The sequence below is a fragment of the Pleurodeles waltl genome, chromosome 6 (genome assembly GCF_031143425.1).
Source record: "Pleurodeles waltl isolate 20211129_DDA chromosome 6, aPleWal1.hap1.20221129, whole genome shotgun sequence".
Lineage (NCBI taxonomy): Eukaryota > Metazoa > Chordata > Amphibia > Caudata > Salamandridae > Pleurodeles > Pleurodeles waltl.
Window position 1 is genome coordinate 1,641,773,283 of NC_090445.1, and position 18,809 is coordinate 1,641,792,091.

Below are 18,809 nucleotides of genomic sequence, written 5' to 3' on the forward strand. Positions count from 1 at the left end.
GGAATGGTTAATTCAGAAACCTATAGTTAATTTCTAAAGTAGCCCACTCCCCACCAGTAAGGCAGCACTTTGCGTTTAGTGACTAAATACAGGTAAATGCTACATCATCTTTTCCACTCCTTTTCTGAAGTAAAACAGGCCTCGGGTTCTCCTAACTGCTATCTCTTTTTTCATGGTATCAAATTCATCCATTTACATTGCACCACATAAAACTTTCATTCTTTTTAAACGAATGGCGCTTAGTAAGCATTTTCTTGGCCAACACGTGGAGGAAAAGGCATGAAATTACAATATTATTTCCAAAGCCAATCATTTTATACAGTTTTCAGGTGTTGTTGTGTATAACCACAAACTTCAAGATAGTATGAGGCAAGTGCAGAAGTTATGATTTGCAGGGTTCTTACTTTCTATACAGATGGAATTGTTCACTGTAATGCGGATTTAAAAAAATGTTCCAAGACTTTTATACAGATATACGTGCGCTTCTTCGTTTGCATTGAGAACAAAAGGAAACTTCATATGTAGTCTCATTATTATTTTTTATTCCAAACAATAGAGTTTTGTGTCCTGTCTCCCATCCCTCATTTTTTGGGATACTCACAATATCATCTCATCTCATTGTCTGCCAATTATTTGTGTGATTTTGGCTGTATTGTTTTGCTATTGCATAGCTGAAATCATTAATCTTGACTGCTCATATATGTTCCGGAATTTTCTTTTTAAGAGAGCATACAGGTCTCCCTACATATTTTAAGCCACATTCACATTAAGCAATCGTAAACTACAAATTAGGTTTCACATGTTATTTGTTGGTTGATGGTAAAAGTTTTATTCTAGAAATCATGGCATGTTTTAGTACTCCTCCTAATTTTGCAGACTTTACATTTGGTAAAAAGTTATTTTCCGCACTGCTTTCTTTTGGTGGCTTAATTCTATGACAGAAATGCTGCTTCAGAGTTATAAGTTAGTTGGCTCTTGCACTGTCGGACATCAATGAGTGAGTATTCATTTTGCTATTTTCTCTACCGTTTGCAGCATTCTTGTTCTAGGTCATTTAATTCTAGGATAACCCACTCTGCAATATTATTTCAGGTCCAGGTTACTGCACTTCCAGAACTCACTATTATAAATATGAGTATTATATATTATTTATAGACCATAACATTTAGTATATGTCCTTACAAGTGTGTGGGGAAATAGGTCTGCTAAGCATATCTGCATGCTTTATTCTGTTATGGAAATTGACAATTACTGTCAAAGCACCAAAGAATTATGGCATGCTGATTTTCAAATGTGGAAGGCATAATTTTATGTTGACAAAATGACTATTATGCCACAGGATATGGGATGCCACCAGGCATTTAAATATTTACGAACGACACAGTCAAGAATTAAAATCTGCTCCTTACTGGTATTTATGGGCAAAGTATGCAGGAACTCACCAGATAAAAATGTCAGAGGCAGGAAATATACGCTCTTTGGTGTTAAATTCTGGAAATTCATACAGTAGACTACTTGAGACAGACAACGGCATGTGGGAGATCAAGACAATAAATAAAATGCCAGTGAAAATGGAGAAAGGGTGATGAAAATGTCCTTCTAGAAAAGGTGGACCGTAAAAGGTGAATAACCCAAAACATCTAAAGTACTGAGTCGTTAACTGGTGCACACTGCCTAAAAAACATAAGTAACATGTTGGGAACAGCTAGTGATGAAAAAGCAAAGGGAGGTGCTTTGTGTCTCTCCTAAGATTTTTTAAGAGAAAGGAACCAGTTAAAAGAAAACACAACAGGGAGAGCATGTTGAAAAAGTATTTGCATGCCGGTTCCAGGGATTTTTGTTTTGTTTTTAATATGCTTCCCTGCCCTTACCCCCTTTGCTGGTAAATCTGTCGGAAAATGTTTAAGTGAGACAGGAAGGCTCTGAATTACCTTTTTCCACTTCTGCTATAGCTAGAATTACCCACTTGACATGAAGCCACTATCCCCTGCATCTGAAAAAATGTAACTCTGCAAAAATTCAAAAGGACTAAGGGATTTTCATGGGAGGAGGTTGGGGTGAGAGAAGCATTAAGTTTGAGCATTTTCCAAACAGGATGGTACCTAGGCAGCTGGATATGTATGGAGGGCCGCACTACTACCAGCAAAGGAAAGTGTTCTTATTGAAATATTAAATGCTGGTAGATAATACAAACTGATGAAAATTCGAAGTAGCAATCTAATGGCACGAAATAATCAGCATAATTTTACAGTATCAACATATTATACTAGCTCTGTATAACGTGGGACATCTTATTACTTTGAATAAATACTGTTTTTAGTTTCACAAAAAGCAAATACAATCATTCATTCCTAATCCTTACCTGGGAAATTATCTTTTTTTTCTTATTATTTGCTGCACTGGGTCCCGAAAAGAGTTTTTCAAGTGCAGAAAGAGCAGCACTTGCTTTCGCAACTTTCTTATTCGGGCCTGCTCCTCTAAACTTCTGGCCATCAACCTCCACCTAAGGAATGAAAACAATGAGCATAATTTAAAACCTCGAAAAGGAAAGATACCTAAGCTTGAAGTATTATATAAAAGCACATAAAATATATGGAAAAAGTTGTCTTTGAGCACCATGGTATATTCTGTCACCAAAAATCTTTGCTTCATTTAAATCAGCACATAAGCAAATAAAGATATGCCAATTTCACATGAAAAAGCACATTCACTCATCACCTTCGTAACCCTGTGTGCTTCCATGCAGAACAATCTACTGTCTGATACGGAGTCATAACATTATGGTATCATTCTCTAGTATTGAACTGAACAGGTTGTTTTGTAGGCCTCACTGAAGTAGATCTGAATGAACCATCAAGCTAACAGTGGAGCTTCTCACGTAAAACTTCTCAGGTAAATGATTTAGATTGGCAAAGTGGGATAACATCACTCTCCAAAGACCAGAAGAAAGACTCAGCAGTGCGCAATAACTAAATCCTAATTACTTGCTTGTGTACTGTGGCATTCTGAAAGGCTTGAGGTCATTCATTTTGAGGAAGGTGAAGCCTTGGGGGGTGATGGCTAGCTCAATAGTAACCAAATGCTTACGTTCCATAAAACTCTGGATAGACTGGAGTGGTGGTGGTGGCCGGGGGGTGGGAGGGTTGTTTTGCACTACTGAAATCTACTTAAGGTTGTAGCAGAAGCTGGATCACCATCTATTGATCCAATTCTAGGATTCCTCAGAAACAGATCTGGGGAGGCTGGACTGGGGCCTTCAGAACGACTGAACATCCAAAAGTTTCCTCCATTTTCTAGAGAGCCTTCTGAACTTGAAGTCTGTGGAAAAAAGGGTTACATAAATCTTTCAAGCATGTCAAACAGATCATCCCATAGGAATCTGGGAACCCGGACTATGCAGTAAAGAAGGTTTGGCATTTCTTGTTCAGGTGTGTTGCCAACATATCAGTGTTTATCACCCCCAGGTCTAGAAGATGGAGTGGAAGTCCCTGGTTCAGTTCCTATTCATGGTGAGTGTGGAGTAACCTGCTTGGATTATCTGCTTACTGGTTGAGTACCGCTTCGATGTGAGAGATGACAGAAAAAAACACCCTGGAGATAGCAGTCTCCTACAGTTACAGTACCAGAAGGTAAAGTTGTGTTCCGAAAGTATCTTCCTGTTGGTTGACATTCAGGACTGTATGGTCCATAGGTGCCTTGGAACTGGCCAACAGAAAAGCCTTATGGCAAGTATGTGTGTGAAGAGTTATCTGTGCTACAATAGCTGGGTGTGGAAAGAACACCAACATTTCAATGGTTTGGTTAGGTTGGAAGGGAGCGAACACCTTGGGCAAGAACTGAGGACTACCCTGTCTGTGTGAACCATGAAAAAAGGTTCTTCCGGGGTAAGGGCTTGGAGCTTACTGACTCGCCTATGGTAAGTAATAGCAACTAGAATGCTACCTTACATGACAGAAACTAGAGAGGAGGGGCTCAAACAGGGGCCCCATGAGTCTAGTAAGAATTACACTGAGGTTCCAGGAAGGGGCTGGAAAGTAACATAGGATTATAACACTTTTCATTCCCCCAGGAGTGTTTTTTTTATGGGGATTCGGAACAGTAAAGACTGTCCCCTGTTCTGCAGGTATGCTGCCACTGCCACCAAATGCAAGCAAATGGAGGTGTAAGCCAGACCTGTGAGTTGGAAATGAAAATGATAGCAGAAAATGTCCTGTACTTCTGGCTTTAGTGGATAAATATTTTTGGGTAAGCCGTAGTGAACAAACTTCTTTCACTTTGCAGGATACCAGGCTCAGGTGGTGGGACGCTGATCCTCTTTAAGTAAGAGCATTTAGTCAGCTGGCAAATCGCGATACCCATACTCAGACGTTGGGAGCCAGATTGCTAGGTTGAGCTGCCTGGGACTGGGAAGTCTGACTTGCCCTGTTGCTGAGTGAGAAGGTCCTGGTCTGTCGGAGAGCTTCTCGTGTGGGACTACTGCCAACTCAAGTAGGGTTGTGAACCACAGCTGCCTGGCGCATGTGGGAGCTACTAGGATGAGGTTGAAAAAGGTCCGTCTTTGCCTCCAGACTATGTGGAGGAAAAGCAGAGGCAAATATCCCTGACTAATTCGTCCATAGTGAATTGCCTACAGACTGTGTGCGGTAACCTGTAGGCGATGCTTGGGCATTTTTCATTCTCCATCAGGGAAACTCCAGTGCTGGAAGTACAGACTAGGACATGGTAATGGAATTCAACTAGTGACTGCTCTCATTTCGTTGTGGAAGTTGCTCTTGGCTGTTGATGGTTCGTAATGGATAGAATTAGCTGTGTGTCATCAGCGCAGGGACGATGTTGAGGCCGTGGTGTCTGATAATCTTGGCAAGCAGGACCATTTAGATAGTAAAGAGGGTGGGGCTCAGGGAGGAGCCCTGGGGGACTCCATAGCTGCTTTCTGTTGCTTCCGAGATGAATGGTGGGAGTCTGATTCTCTGGGTTCTTCCGGTGAGGAAGGAGTGGATACACTCCAAGGCCTTGATGCGGATGCCTGTGTCGTGCAGTCTGGTACATAAGGTGGTGTGGCAGACTGTGTTGAAGCCTGTGGAGAGGTAGAGGAGTATGAGGGCAGCTGTTTTTCCATGGTCCAGGAGGGTGCAGATATCAAACGTGGCTGCGAGGAGAGCAATGTCGGTGCTATGGTTACTCCTGAATCCAGAGACTGGGAGGAATCTAGGATGTAGTTTGTCTTGAGAAACTCCGTGAGCTGCCTGTTTATAGCTTTTTATTTTATTACCTTGGCCTGGAAGGGGAGCAATGAGATTGGTCTGTAGGTTTTCATATCCCTTGGGTCAACAGAGGCTTTCTTCAGCAGAGGATTGATCTCCGAGTGCTTCCAGTTGTCCGGGAAAGTGGCAGTCTCGATGGAGCGGTTGATTGTCCGACAGTTTGGGGTTGATGGCGGCGCTGGCTCTGTAAAATGTGGTGTGGTCGTGGGTCCAAGGGTGCCCCTGAGTAGATAGAGATCATGAGTTAGAGCTCATGACTTTTCAGGTGTCTTCCGTGGTGATGAGAGTCCAGTGGCTCAGGGTCGGCTGGAGGTTGGGGTTCGTGGATGTGCTGTTAGGCAGGGGGATTTGGCTTTCAAAATCTTTTGTAGATGTCTTCGGTGAAAAAAGGTAGCAAGGTTGTCTCAGAGGTCCTGAGAGGGGGGATGTCTGTGGTATCTGTGCCAGGATTCGTGAATTCCTTAACTATGGTAGAGAGCTCCTTGATGTGTTGTGCGTTGATGTTGATATGCTCCTGAATGGCTGATTTTTTGGAGGATCTAATGCGCTGGTAGGGTGAGGTGACTGCATCTTTGTGGGCTTTGCAGTCTTTCTTGCTTCTGCTGTTTCTCCACTTTTGTTCTAGTCATCTCCAGGTGCGCTTTGATTCTTTGAGATCAGACGGGAACCAACTGGTTTCCTCTGGTGCTGATTGCCGGCAGCCCCCTTAGGGGGGATAGGGTATTGGCGCAGTTGGCGATCCAGTGTTTGAGGTTGCGGGCAGAGGCATTAGGATCTGTGGTGTCCGGTGGTGGGGAATGGCGTTGGTGAGCTGGGCTTCAGTAACCTTGCTAAAGTTTCTGGGGGGGGGGGGGGGGGGGGGGCGGGGGGGGAGGGAAGAGAGGAAGGCTTGGTGGCGTACATTGGTCCTGGTGAATGGGAAGTGGACACAGTAGTGGTCGGTCCAGTGGTGATCGGAGGTGTGTGTGAGGGAGATGTTTCCTGCTGAGAAGACGGGGTTGAGGGTGTGTCGGGATGAGTGTGTGGGAAGGCTGACCAGTTATTTGAATCCAGGATGGCAAGGTTCTCAAAGAGGGATGAGGTGTTTGGGACGTTGCGGTTGTCGAGGTGAAAGTGAAGGTCATTGAGGTGGACGTCATTTGTTGAGGTGAGGGCATAGGGAGCAGTGAGGTCAACAAGGACATGGCTGAACAGAGGGTGGGGTACGGGAGGTCTGTAGATGAAGGTGCCACGGAGGGCAGTGTTCGGGCCAGTCTGGATTTGGAAGAGCAGGTGTTTGGCAGCAGAGGCATTGGCAGTGATGCTGGTTGTGAGGTAGAGCGTGTTTTTGTAGACGATGGCGATGCCTCCTCCTGGTTGGTTGACACAGTCTTTATGGATAATCTTGCAGCCATCAGAAATGGCGTTGGCAATGGCCAGGGCTGAGGTGAGGGTTAGCCAGGTCTCCGTGAGGAAAGCAACATCGGGGTGATGAAGTTGAGTAGATCCTATACTTCTACAGCGCATTTGACGAGGAAGCAGGTATGCATCTGAGGTGTCCAGGTGGGACCGAGGTAGGGTGGTTTGGTGTGCGGAGGCAGGTGAAGGTACAGTTGTGGCAGGAGACCCGGCCTAGAGTGTCCTCTGGTGAAGTATGGTGGCATGCAGCAGAGCCTTCTGTATTGAGGACATGCAGGGTGCTGGTGTCGTATCGAAGGATGGTGTGGGAACCAGAGCCTGTGCCCCCTGGGCAGATGGGCTTGCCTTTGGCGCTGCAATGGGTGCCACTAAAAAAGGGAGGGAGGTCAGCTCGGAGGGCAAGAAAAATAGTGCTAAGAGGAAGGCAGGGCTGCAAAGGGCAGCAGTGGCAGGCAAAAGTGGGAATCAGTAAAGAGGATTGAAAATGATGAAAAAGGAGGCAAAAAAAGAGAAGAAGAGTGAAAAGAGCAAAAAGGCAGAAAAAGGGTACAGAAAGGCAGCAGAGAGAAAGACTGAAGCCCACCACTGGTGGCTGCAGAGGGGCCTTGAACACACAGAGCAGGCAGGCTCAAAGGATGCAGGGCAGCAGCAACAGTGGATGCTGCACGGGGGGAGCGATGCAGGCGGGCTTACAGGATGCAGGGCAGCAACAGCTGATGCTGCGCAGGAGGAGCGATGCAAACGCTGACCAGAGGTCAGTGAAGTCACCCCTTCACCGTGCAGTGGCTGCCATTAACCCCTTTGGTGCACACTACCTCCCTGGTGTGGGTCACAACCAGTGTCCAACACCAGGGAAGGGGTTAAAAAAATCCACCGGTGCAATGCACCAGAAGTTTTTTTTTTTTTTTTTTAATTACCCCGGGAGACGCGGAATAACTTCTGCATCTCCCCCTGATCACCCCCACCCGCCCCTCTGTGACATCAGCGCGCCTCACGCACTGACGTAACTTTTTTCCTCACCGGAACAGCGGAGGAGCAGGTGAACGTCCTCTCTCCACTCCCGTGGGGAAAAAAAGGCCTAAACGGCCACCCCAGATGGCCTCCCCAGTAAGCTAGTACTTTAGAGGGACAGTTTAGCCAGTAGAAGAGATGGCGTCTCGTTGGATGACTGCTGCTGAAGCCCTAACTCAGGTTATGGAGGATAGCACGGAGGCAGGATCAGAGACTGAGACAACATTTGAGGGAGAGGACAATGGGGCAGAATCTGGGAGTGATTTTTCAGTCAGGGTAGTCCTATCAGACGACACCTCTTCCAGTGATCGTGAGGGAGACGATGACGACAGTTGTACTGTCTCTTTGCAAGCACAGTCTGTGCAGCGGGCAACAGCGGGTTAGCCGAACCCAGAGAGCAGGTGCATGCAGCCGCAAGCACAGAGAGAACTCTCTAGGCAGCCCCTCAATTTAGTTCAGCCCTAAATTCCACCTTTTACTGGTGGGGCTGGATGTAAAGTCGATATGGCCAACTTTTTGCCAGTCGACTACGTCAATCTATTGTTGGATGTTGACTTCCTTCAGGAAATTGTGCAGCAAACAAATTTGCGTGCAGACCAATTTCTGAGGGAGCATGGAGTCACTCTAGGGCCCTGTTCTAGGGCACTCCAGTGGACTCCCATTCCCTGGTGGAGCTGAAGATATTTTTGGGCCTCATGCTCAAAATGGAGTTAGTGCAGAAACCCACCTTGCAGTCCTTCTGGACGACTCGCGCAGTTTGGGTAACCCCCATCTTCGCATCATACATGAGCAGAGAACGTTTTTTGCTACTGCAGCGCATGCTGCATTTGAATGACAATTCTGCTGCATTGTCCCGGGACCATCCAGACCACGACAGGTTGTTCAAAATTCGGCCTGTTGTGGAACATTTGTCTGCCAGGTTTCCAGAGATCTATTCTACTGGAAAGAATATACCAGTCGATGAATCCTTGATCCTGCACAAAGGACAGCTGCTTTTAAGACAGTACATTGCGAGCAAAAGAGCTCACTATGGCATAAAGCTGTACATGCTGTGTGAGAGCTCCTCTGGCTATGTGTACAGCTTGAGAGTGTATACAGGGAAGGACTATACCCTAAACCTTGTTGGTTGCCCTCCTGCAGTAGGGGGTCACAGGTAAGATTGTATGGGAACTTGTCCAGCCACTTCTTCACAAAGGTTATAACCTTTATGTGGACAATTTCTATACAGGAGTAGAGCTGTTCAGTGAGTTCCACAAAGCTGGCACTGTGGCCTGCGGTACAGTTCGTTGTAACCGCAAAGGATTCCCGCAGGAGCTTGTTTGCAAGAAGCTCCAGAAAGTCCAGAGTACTGCATTGCGTTCCAACGAACTGCTCGCAGTCAAGTTCTTGGATAGGCGTGATGTATACGTGCTCACTACAATTCTTGATGAGAGCACTTCCCCCATCACGATTTAGGATCAGATGGCCAAAGTCCACAAGCCCATCTGTATACTTGATTACAATAAGTACATGGGAGGAGAGGACAAGAACGACCAGGTTCTTCAACCATACAATGTGTGTCGTAAAACTCGAACTTGGTACAAGAAACTGTTTACCCACCTGATCCAGATGGCAACATACAATTGTTGTTTACCGTCCAACAACCACAGGAAGACTCATGACTTTCCTTGATTTCCAGTTGCCTGCAATTGAAAGCCTCAGTGCTGTTACAGAAGCAGCAGCAGCCTCCACCTCATATCTTCTGGAGGATGTGGCAAGGCTGCAGGAGCGACATTTTGCTGATCGCATTCCTAAAAAAAACCAAAAAGGATCGTCCATGCCATCGCTGTAAAGTGTGCTCGAAGCATGGAAAGCGGCAGGAATTCGGTATTACTGTCCCCAGTTCCCATTACAACCAGGCCTCTGTGTCCCTACTTGTTTTATGTTGTATCACACTAAAGCAAAGTTCTGGGAAATCGACTGAGGTGGAGCTGCCGTTGGGTAATCCTTTCAGTGTCAGTGCATGGATACCGTTCGTCCATGTGCCACTGCTTCGTTAGGCAAGGAGCCACAGAATAATACTTCATCTACTTCACAAATCATGGACTTCTTTATGGCCTGCTTGAGACATAAAACCACCGCCAGAACGTGGTAGGTGTTCTGTTCAATTAACATGCATTATAGTCCCCATACTGCATATACTAACATATGCCACATTGTCACGGAGTACTCTGTGTGGCAGAATGTTAAAAGCATGACTGAATTTTGAAGTGCTTGTAGGTAACATGTGTACTACACTAGGACCACCATTATTGACTTATTACACTTACTCTGGTTCTCGTTGGCAAACAAATATCCCGTCGGACATATTCACCAACATTTCTACTTGTTTGAAATTGAGCAAACTCAATTTGTAGCTTCACTTTCAAAGCAAAAGTAGAAGTGTTGGTGAATGAGTCCCACTGGATATTTGTTTGACTTTTTACTTTAGAGAGCTTAGGATTTCTTCACCAGCATATCTGCCTTAGTTTCAACTGTAGATATGCTCTCTCATTTTGAGGAATAGGCCTCCCAAGGAATACTTGGACACCTCCAACTTGCATCCACAATCTAGTATAGGTTCACTTGGCAATTATACAGGACTAGTCAGGGCTCTGATGAGAACAGAGACATGAATGGGTAAGGAAAGCGTATGGTAGGTGTACCTTCATAGGGATATTGCACAGGTAGAAGGCAGATAGTAAAGGTAGTACAGACGTACATCATCTACACCTACGGATTCAAACCCATTGGTGCCATCCCAGCATTGAAGGACAATGACATGTATGGGTCAGTGTTTGACCTGCTTTTCATGTTCATACTCTATCAGAACTTAGATGATGTTCAGTTTGCTGTATGATAAGTACATTACAGTCACAGCACTGCACATAATGTTGGCTGGGACATATGCTACGTTCTCACAGACTCCCCTGTGTGCCAAACACTACCCTCTTTCATAGCCAATGACCTTCTCTTTAGGGAACATCACAAGAATTTCCCAGCATGTCTCCCTTAGTTTCAGAGGTAGTTATGCTCACTCAGTTTGAGGAATAGTCGGACACCCCAAACTTGCATCTACAAACTGGAAGGAGTTGGAGTTAGCACAGTGAGTGCATTAAAGGCGCATGAAAAACCTGTCTTCCTGAGCCTCGGGTGGCTGTCATGGGAGTCATTAGTAAAGGTTTGTTACGCATGCATTCTGTAATGTTCAGGAACAGGTGGTAAAATTTAGTCAAACTTATTCCGTTCTGTGGCATGTGAATGCGATGGGCCCTTGTCTGGCAGCAGTCTGGTTGGATTGGGCCCGTGGCCGGCGGTATGAAAGGGTTGTTTGTTGCGTGTGAATGCACCATAAAGAGGTTGGTGCCTCAACGTGGCTTTATGGCCCACCTTCAGAAGGCTTGGTTTCAATATTCATATACTTTGATACGTATTCATGCTTGGAAACCATAATTTCTGGAGGTGCTAAAACCAACCAGTGTGATTGGTGGGTTAACTTTAACATACTAGTACCAGGGGAGTCCAAGGGTGCAGGACTTGCGTGGCTCTCACCATTTTTCCTTCACCTAGAATCCCCTTGAAATCACAACATTTGCTTAAAAAACAGTTTTGCCTTGTATTTCAGTGAGCAGAAGACTGGGATCAGCAGGCAGCCACAATTTTTCTCCCACTCGGCATTCCACTAAGTCTCCAGTGAAAAACTGCCTCACTTTAGTGAGTGGGCAAGTGACCACAACAGGGAAGTACCCAAAACGGATGGTGGAGACATCAAAATTACCTACCACAGTTAGACAGTCACCTGAGTATTTGGTCCTAGGCTCGACAGCCATATAGGGAAACCTACCAAACCCAGACCTTTCTGAAAACTAGACACCCAAAGCAGTCTACGGAAGTGTGGCGTGTTTGGATTTCACAAAGATTTCTTACCCAGAATAACCAGCAAAAGTGTAACCTTGATTAAAAACAATATTTTTCTTTGCTTTTTCATCACAGAAACTACAGGAATGTGCAGGGATTCTCAAAATTCCTACTATCCAGTGTTTCTCCACTTGTCCTGATAAAAACACAAACACACCTGTGTGCCTGCGCCAGGAATGGATTAACAGTAGCCCTCATGCAAGGACTACCATTGATCCCTGTGTGATCCATTCCTGTTGCAGGCACTAGCCTACCCACCCAACAGAAACTGGTGAGAGCCCCACAAGTCACCACATCTGGGATTCCCCTAGGTGTCTAGTTTTACAAAAATGCACAGGTTTGGTAGGTTTCCCTAGGTAGCGGCTGAGCTAAAGGCCAAAATCCACAGCTAGGCACTTTGTAAAAAAACAGCTCTGTTTTCTTTCTGAAAATGTGATGTGTCCACGTTGTGTTTTGGGGCATTTCCTGTCGCGGGCACTAGGCCTACCCACACAACTAAGGTACAATATTTATCTGGAGACTCGGGGGAACGCTGGGTAAGAGGAAATTTGTGGCTCCTCTCAGATTCCAGAACTTTCTGTCACCGAAATGTGAGGAAAAAGTGTTTTTTTGTCAAATTTTGAGGTTTGCAATGGATTCTGAGTAACAAACTGGTGAGAGCCCCACAAGTCACCCCATCCTGGATTCCCCCTAGATGTCTAGTTTTCAAAATATTCACAGGTTTAGTAGGTTTCCCTAGGTGGCAGCAGAGCTAGAGGCAAAAATCTACAGCTGGGCACTTTGCAAAAAACACGCCAGATTTCAATGTAAAAACGTGATGTGTCCATGTTGTGTTTCCTGTTGCGAGCATTAGGCCTACCCACGCAAGTGAGGTACCATTTTTATCGGGAGACTTGGGGGAACACAGAATAGCAAAACAAGTGTTGTTGCCCCTTGTCTTTCTCTACATTTTTTCCTTCCAAATGTAAGACAGTGTGTAAAAAAAGATGTCTATTTGAGAAATGCCCTGTAATTCACATGCTAGTATGGGGACCCCAGAATTCAGAGATGTGCAAATAACCACTGCTTCTCAACACCTTATCTTGTGCCCATTTTGGAAATACAAATGTCTTCTTGATACCTATTTTTCACCTTTTATATTTCAGTAAATGAATTGCTGTATACACGGTACAGAATGAAAACCCATTGCAAGGTGCAGCTCCTTTATTGGCTCTGGGTACCTAGGGTTCTGGATGAACCTACATGCCCTGTAAGTCCCTGCAACCAGAGGAGTCCAGCAGACGTAACGGTATATTGCTTTAAAAAATCTGACTTCACAGGAAAAAGTTACAGAGTAAAATGTGGAGAAAAAGGACTGTTTTTTCACCTCAATTTCAATATTTTTGTATTTCAGCTGTTATTTTCTGTAGGAAAACCTCATAGGATCTACACAAAGTACCTTTTGCTGAATTCAGAATTTCGTCTACTTCTCAGACATGTTTAGCTTTCTGGGATCCAGCATTGGTTTCAGACCCATAACTGTCACTAACTGGAAGGAGGCTCAAAGCACAGAAAATAGTAAAAATGGGGTATGTCCCAGTAAAATGCCAAAATTGTGTTGAAAAATGTGGTTTTCTGATTCAAGTCTGCCTGTTCCTGAAAGCCGGGAAGATGGTGATTTAGCACCACAAACCCTTTGATGATGCCATTTTTAGGGAAAAGACCACAAGACTACTTTAGCAGCCCTTTTCCCCCATTTGTTTGAAAAAAAAAATTTTTTAGCTGTATTTTGGCTAATTTCTTGGTCTCCTCCAGGGGAACCCACAAACTCGGGGTACCTTTAGAATCCCTAGAATGTTGGGAAAAAATGACTCAAATTTGGCGTGGATGGCTTATGTGGACAAAAAGTTACGAAGGCCTAAGCGCTAACTACCCCAAATAGCCAAAAAAGGGCTCATCACTGGTGGGAAAAGGCCCAGCAGCTAAGAGGTTAAGAAGGGGAGGGAGGTGGGAAGGATCAGTCAGCTGTGAGGTAAGAGGGCGGAAAACGCAGTGCAAGGAGGGGGCGAGGCCGCAGGGGAATGAGGGAACCTGCAAAGAGGATGGAAGAGTGAAAAAAGGCAGAAAAAGGATACAGAAAGGCAGCAGAAAGAAAGGCAGCAGAAAGAAAGGCAGCAGAAAGAAACCCAGGACACCACTGGCCACCAGGGATGAGGCGCAGGTGGGTGCCTGTGGGTGGAGGAGGGCCTCAAACACACAGCCAGTAAGGCTCACAGGATGCAGTGCGGGGGCAGCAGCAATAGGTGGTGCTACTACGCTGGTGAGCAAGGCAAACCCTGACCAGAGGTCATGTGTAATCATGCTTGGGGTACGATGGCAATGCAGGAGGCATTTACACAGAGGAGGCATATCACCTCCCTGACCGTTAATGCGATTTGGTTGGAAAAGAGTTGGCAGGTGCTGAAAGGCTTGAGATCCTCACACAACTGGGATAAGCTTTCCCAGTGACTGAATTTACGACTCCCCCTAAAAAAAAGGCTGTATCTGAACGAGTGGAGGTGGAATTTGTCCACACTGTTAGTAAATTCAGGATTGTGGAGAAGATCTAGTGTGATCTGAGTGTGGGCCACACGTTGATCCCTGCTTGAACACTTTATCAGTCATTCCTTAAGGTATCGTAAATGTGGACATCATCCTTCCCGAGACGAGCCGCTACCACTGTAAGGTATTTGGTAAAGACACTGTTGTAGTTACCCTGAAGGACAGAACTTAGAATTGAAAATGCTGTCCACTTGCCACAAACCTGAGGTAGTGGGGATGGGCAGGATGGACTGGGATTGTGGAACTTGGCATCCTTCAAGTCGAGGGATGTCAAGAAGTCGCCTTTCTACAGCAGTGAGATGACATCCTGGAGGGTGACCATGTGAAAATGTTCTGACAGAATATACTTGTTGAGGGGGCTTGAGAGACCCATCTATCTTGGAAATGAGTAAGTACAGGTAGTATTCGCCTTTGCAGTGGTGGTATGGTGGAACAGGCTCTATAGTCCCTTTGAGCAGTAGTGTGCGAGGGAGTATCTGTGGGGAGAGGGGTGGGGATGTTGGGTGTGGAAGCAGTGAGTTCCAGGCAGTGGCCATGGTGCACGATAGACAGAACCTAATGGCCATAAGCAATTAGTTGCCATTGTGTGAGAGCAGCTCCTGTTGCCGCACCACCTTTACCACTACCTTTTGAGGAATTCCTCCTATAGAAAGCCCTTGAATACCACGAGAGAACTGCTGCTCCTGCTGTTGCGTCTGGTAGGAGACAGACCTACAGAGGCCCCCATTGCCCTGGAAGCGTTCATGTCTTTTGTTTATTTTATCTAGCATCTGGTCAACTTGAGGCCCAAAGAGGTGTTCTTCATCAAAAGGCATGTTAATCAGATGCTGTAGGACTTCTGGGTTGAAGACTGAGACACAGAGCCAGGCATGTCAGTAAATTAGGATGCCAGAGTTAATACCCCTGGCAGACGTGTTGGCCACATCTAGGGTGCATCGAATGGTGCTGCTAGAGATGGTCTGGTTCTTGGCCACAAGCTCCTGAGCCCTTTGCTTATACTGGGCTTGGAGACATAGGATGAGTTCTCCCACCTAATCCCACTCCCTTGATAGGAGGCCGGCCAAGTTGGTGATGTGCCAATGGGTGGCAGATTGTGCTGCCACACTTTTGCCTGTCAGGACTCTCTTCTTGCTTTTTTAATCTGGCACGGTGGCATCTCCAGTACCTTGTGTATCCGCTCGTTTACAGGCAATGTGCACAACCAGCTAGTTGCCTTCTAATTTAAGGGGGTGTAGGAAAGTGCCACTGTTGGCATGGTTACCCCCTCACCTTTTGCTTAGTGTTGATGCCAACTTTGACTGAAAGTGTGCTGGGATCCTGTTAACCAGGCCCCAGCACCCATGTTCTTTCCTCAAATCTGTACCTTTGTTTACACAATTGGCACAACCCTGGTCCACAGTCAGGTCCCTTGTAAAAGGTACCCATGGTACCAAGGGCCCTGTGGCCCAGGGAAGGTCACAAAGGGCTGCAGCATGTATTATGCCACCCTAGGGGACCCCTCATCAAGCACATGTACACTGCCCATGCAGCCTGTGTGTGCTGGTGGGGAGAAAAAGGCAAAGTCGACATGACACCCCTCTCAGGGTGCAATGCCCACAAACCACTGCCTGTGGCATAGGTAAGACACCCCTCTAGCTGGCCTTACAGCCCTAAGGCAGGGTGCACTATACCACAGGTGAGGACATAGACGCTGTAGGGGCATATTGCTCATGCAGCTAAGTCCATTCTTAGACATTGTAAGTGCAGTGTAGCAATATTGAGTATAGCGTCTGGGAGTTTGTCATTACGAACTTCACAGCTCCATAACAGCTTCACTGAATACTGGGAAGTTTGATATCAAACTTCCTAGCACAATAAACCCACGATAATGCAAGTGTGGGATTTATTGAAAAATGCATACAGAGGGCCTCTTAGAGAAAACACCTCCCCCTTACAGGAACTGTAACACCTGGCAGTGAGCCTCGAACTACAGTGCCCCAGGGCACTCAAGCCAGTGGAGCTGCACTCCAGTCTGTGGTTTGCCCGAGGTGACCTCCTGGACCTCACCTGCAGCCTCTGAGTGACCCCCGGGGTCCCCTCATAGAGAATCATTGGAGACCAGACATCTTGTTTGCACCCTGCTCCCGGACGTCCCAGTGCAGCTGAGGGTGTATGTTTGGTGCCTACTTGTGCCCCCCCCCTCCCAGTGCTCCTCTAAACCCCCAAGGTCTTCCCTCTGAAGTCACGGGTACTTACTTGCCTGTAGATCTGAAACAGAGTGCCCGCAGTCTCCATAGGAGCCCATGTTAATTTTGCCTACACTTTGACCTCTGCACCTGGTCAGCCCCCTGTTGATGGTGGTGGGTGTTTAGGGTTAACTTGAACCCCAACTTGTGGACTTCCTAACGCCCGAGGACTGGAACCATAAGTGTTGTACTTACCTGTAAAACGGTCTTATCTTCCACCCAGGAACTGTTTCTGAAAATTGCAGTGTCCATTTTTAAAACAGATAATTACCAATATTTCAAAAACTTATCGATTTCAAACAAAGTATTGTTGATACATGTGTGAAATACCAATCTATTGAAGTACTTAACTGCAACTTGAATCTTTTGGTTCTAAAACTAAATTAAGAAAATATATTTTTTTGCTATATAAAAACTATTGGTCAGGAGTTAAGTCATTAAGTGTGTGCTTCTTCTATTGTCTGTGTGTGTACAACAAATGCTTTGCACTACCCTCGGATAAGCCTAACTGCTCGACCACACTACCACAAAAGAGAGCATTGGTATAATCTACTTTATCCTTTAAGCCTCCGGGGAACCCCTGGTCTCTGTGCACACTAGCTCATTTTGATATAGTATATACAGAGCCACCTTTCTACAGGGGGATACAGGAAGAGGCCATACTTTTTTTTATCAACTATGGGTGTGACTACATGCCCTTGAGCATCATCTGGTATTGGGTTTAAAGCTGTGTGTGTAAAAGTGTCTCCACTAAGAAGTCATCCTCCTTAGTGATGGTATTTAAGTCCAGCTTGTGGAAGGTGGCCGCCCTAAAAATGGCTATGGATACGAGGTAGTACCATCCAGTGGGGAAAGGCTTTGTGGGACAGACTACATGTGGTGAAGGGGGGGGGAGGGGAGGGGAGGGTAAGTGCTTCAGGCAGAGGAGATTGAGAAGGCAGAGGGCTGATGCCTTTATCTCACTTTTTCTTGTGCTTAGGAGGAAGTGGAAGCTCAAATGCAAGCTGGTCCTAGAAAGTAAGTTTCCCTTTACGAGGAAGAGTGTCTTGCACTTTTAGTGGCGGTATGCCAATAATTTCACCTATTTAAAGGCGGACTAAAACTTTCCTCTGCCTCCTGGAGGTGCTGTGAAATGGAAGCCTCAAGGTCCTCAGAGCACGTTGAAGAAGGCACAACATTTTGGCTATGAAGCTGTTCTCAACGGTAATGGCTTTTTCAACTCTTAAGTCTGTCCTGTCACTGAAGGCATGTTTCAGCTTGGTGAGGATGTGAAGTTGCTGAGGAAGTAAAACACATCAAGGGCACTGCAGAGGAAGGTTGGGTCTTGTGTTATGGCATTGGAGTCAAGGTTGGCTCAGTAGACTTGTGTTGGTGCCGGCCATGGCTGACAAACAGTGGCAGCCCGGAAGGCTGGTGGTGGATTTAATGCCGGCCCCACTGAAGGGTGATGGTTGGCTGGCTGATGTGAGCGATGGGCACAGTACTCATGGTTGATGTCTACTGGCGCTGTCCCGTTGGGAGCGGCTGGCCATCTTCCTCTGAAGAAGTACTTGGCTCTGGACTGAAACAGGCTGGTGGTGGCCCTGCAGATTCGGAAACACCCATTTCTGTGATGTCTGCACCACGGGGGCGCCGCAGTATTGCTACTGTGCCATTTTGGTCCGAGCAAGCTGCCGATCCCATTAGTACCTCAGGGTCTTCTTTGACTGGAACATGAGGCAGGCAGAGCTCTGGTGACAAACAAAGCTTGAAGATCGAGTGGTGATCATGCCACAAGTCTTTGGAGGGCCATTGTGGACAAAACTGACAGGGGGTCCTTCCATCATGGCACATTCTTAGAACAGGTGGCCGAGAAGAAAGGCCAAGGGGCCCAAAACCCCAACAAAGCATCAACAAATCTCTTGAAACTGGCCAGGCGGGCCAAAACGGACTCTACAAATTTGTGCTAACAGGAGTAGAAGTCCTGGAAGGTCTTGAACGCTGCATGCCGCAGAGTCAGAGCATCAGTCACACACACCCAAATCCAACAGTAGAATAAAACACTAACAATGAACCAATGATCATGCACAATACTAGTAATAGGAGTCACAATACCTTGTTACTTGAAAAACATGTTGCACATGTCCAAGCTCAATACTTGATGCCAGAAGTATGTAGAGCATGTGTATGAAAATAAGTTACTAACCTGTAACTATAGAACTGGAATCTTCCAAAGATTCACATGCTTTAATCATTCCCCCTTGTCGAGATGGGAGTCCCCGGTACCTTTTAAAGAGCAATGTCAAAAAAGATATAACAGCGGCCTTAGGCCTTTTGGTTTAGCACCTTATCAGAGTCATTATTCAAAAAAGGATCCAACTTAAGAGTCCATCAATCAGGCAACACCCCCTTTAGA

The 18,809-nt window shown here is 46.0% G+C and overlaps 1 protein-coding gene across 4 annotated transcripts in view; it reads right to left on the reverse strand.

Moving 5' to 3' along the window:
• The window catches only part of STRBP (spermatid perinuclear RNA binding protein), a 451,011-nt gene that overhangs the window by 60,509 nt on the left and 371,693 nt on the right, over positions 1-18,809 (reverse strand). For all 4 annotated transcript variants that reach the window (XM_069241550.1, XM_069241553.1, XM_069241551.1 and 1 more), the window contains one exon: positions 2,363-2,503. In XM_069241550.1, the coding sequence (XP_069097651.1) occupies positions 2,363-2,503 (141 nt within the window). The remainder of the gene's footprint in view (positions 1-2,362; positions 2,504-18,809) is intronic.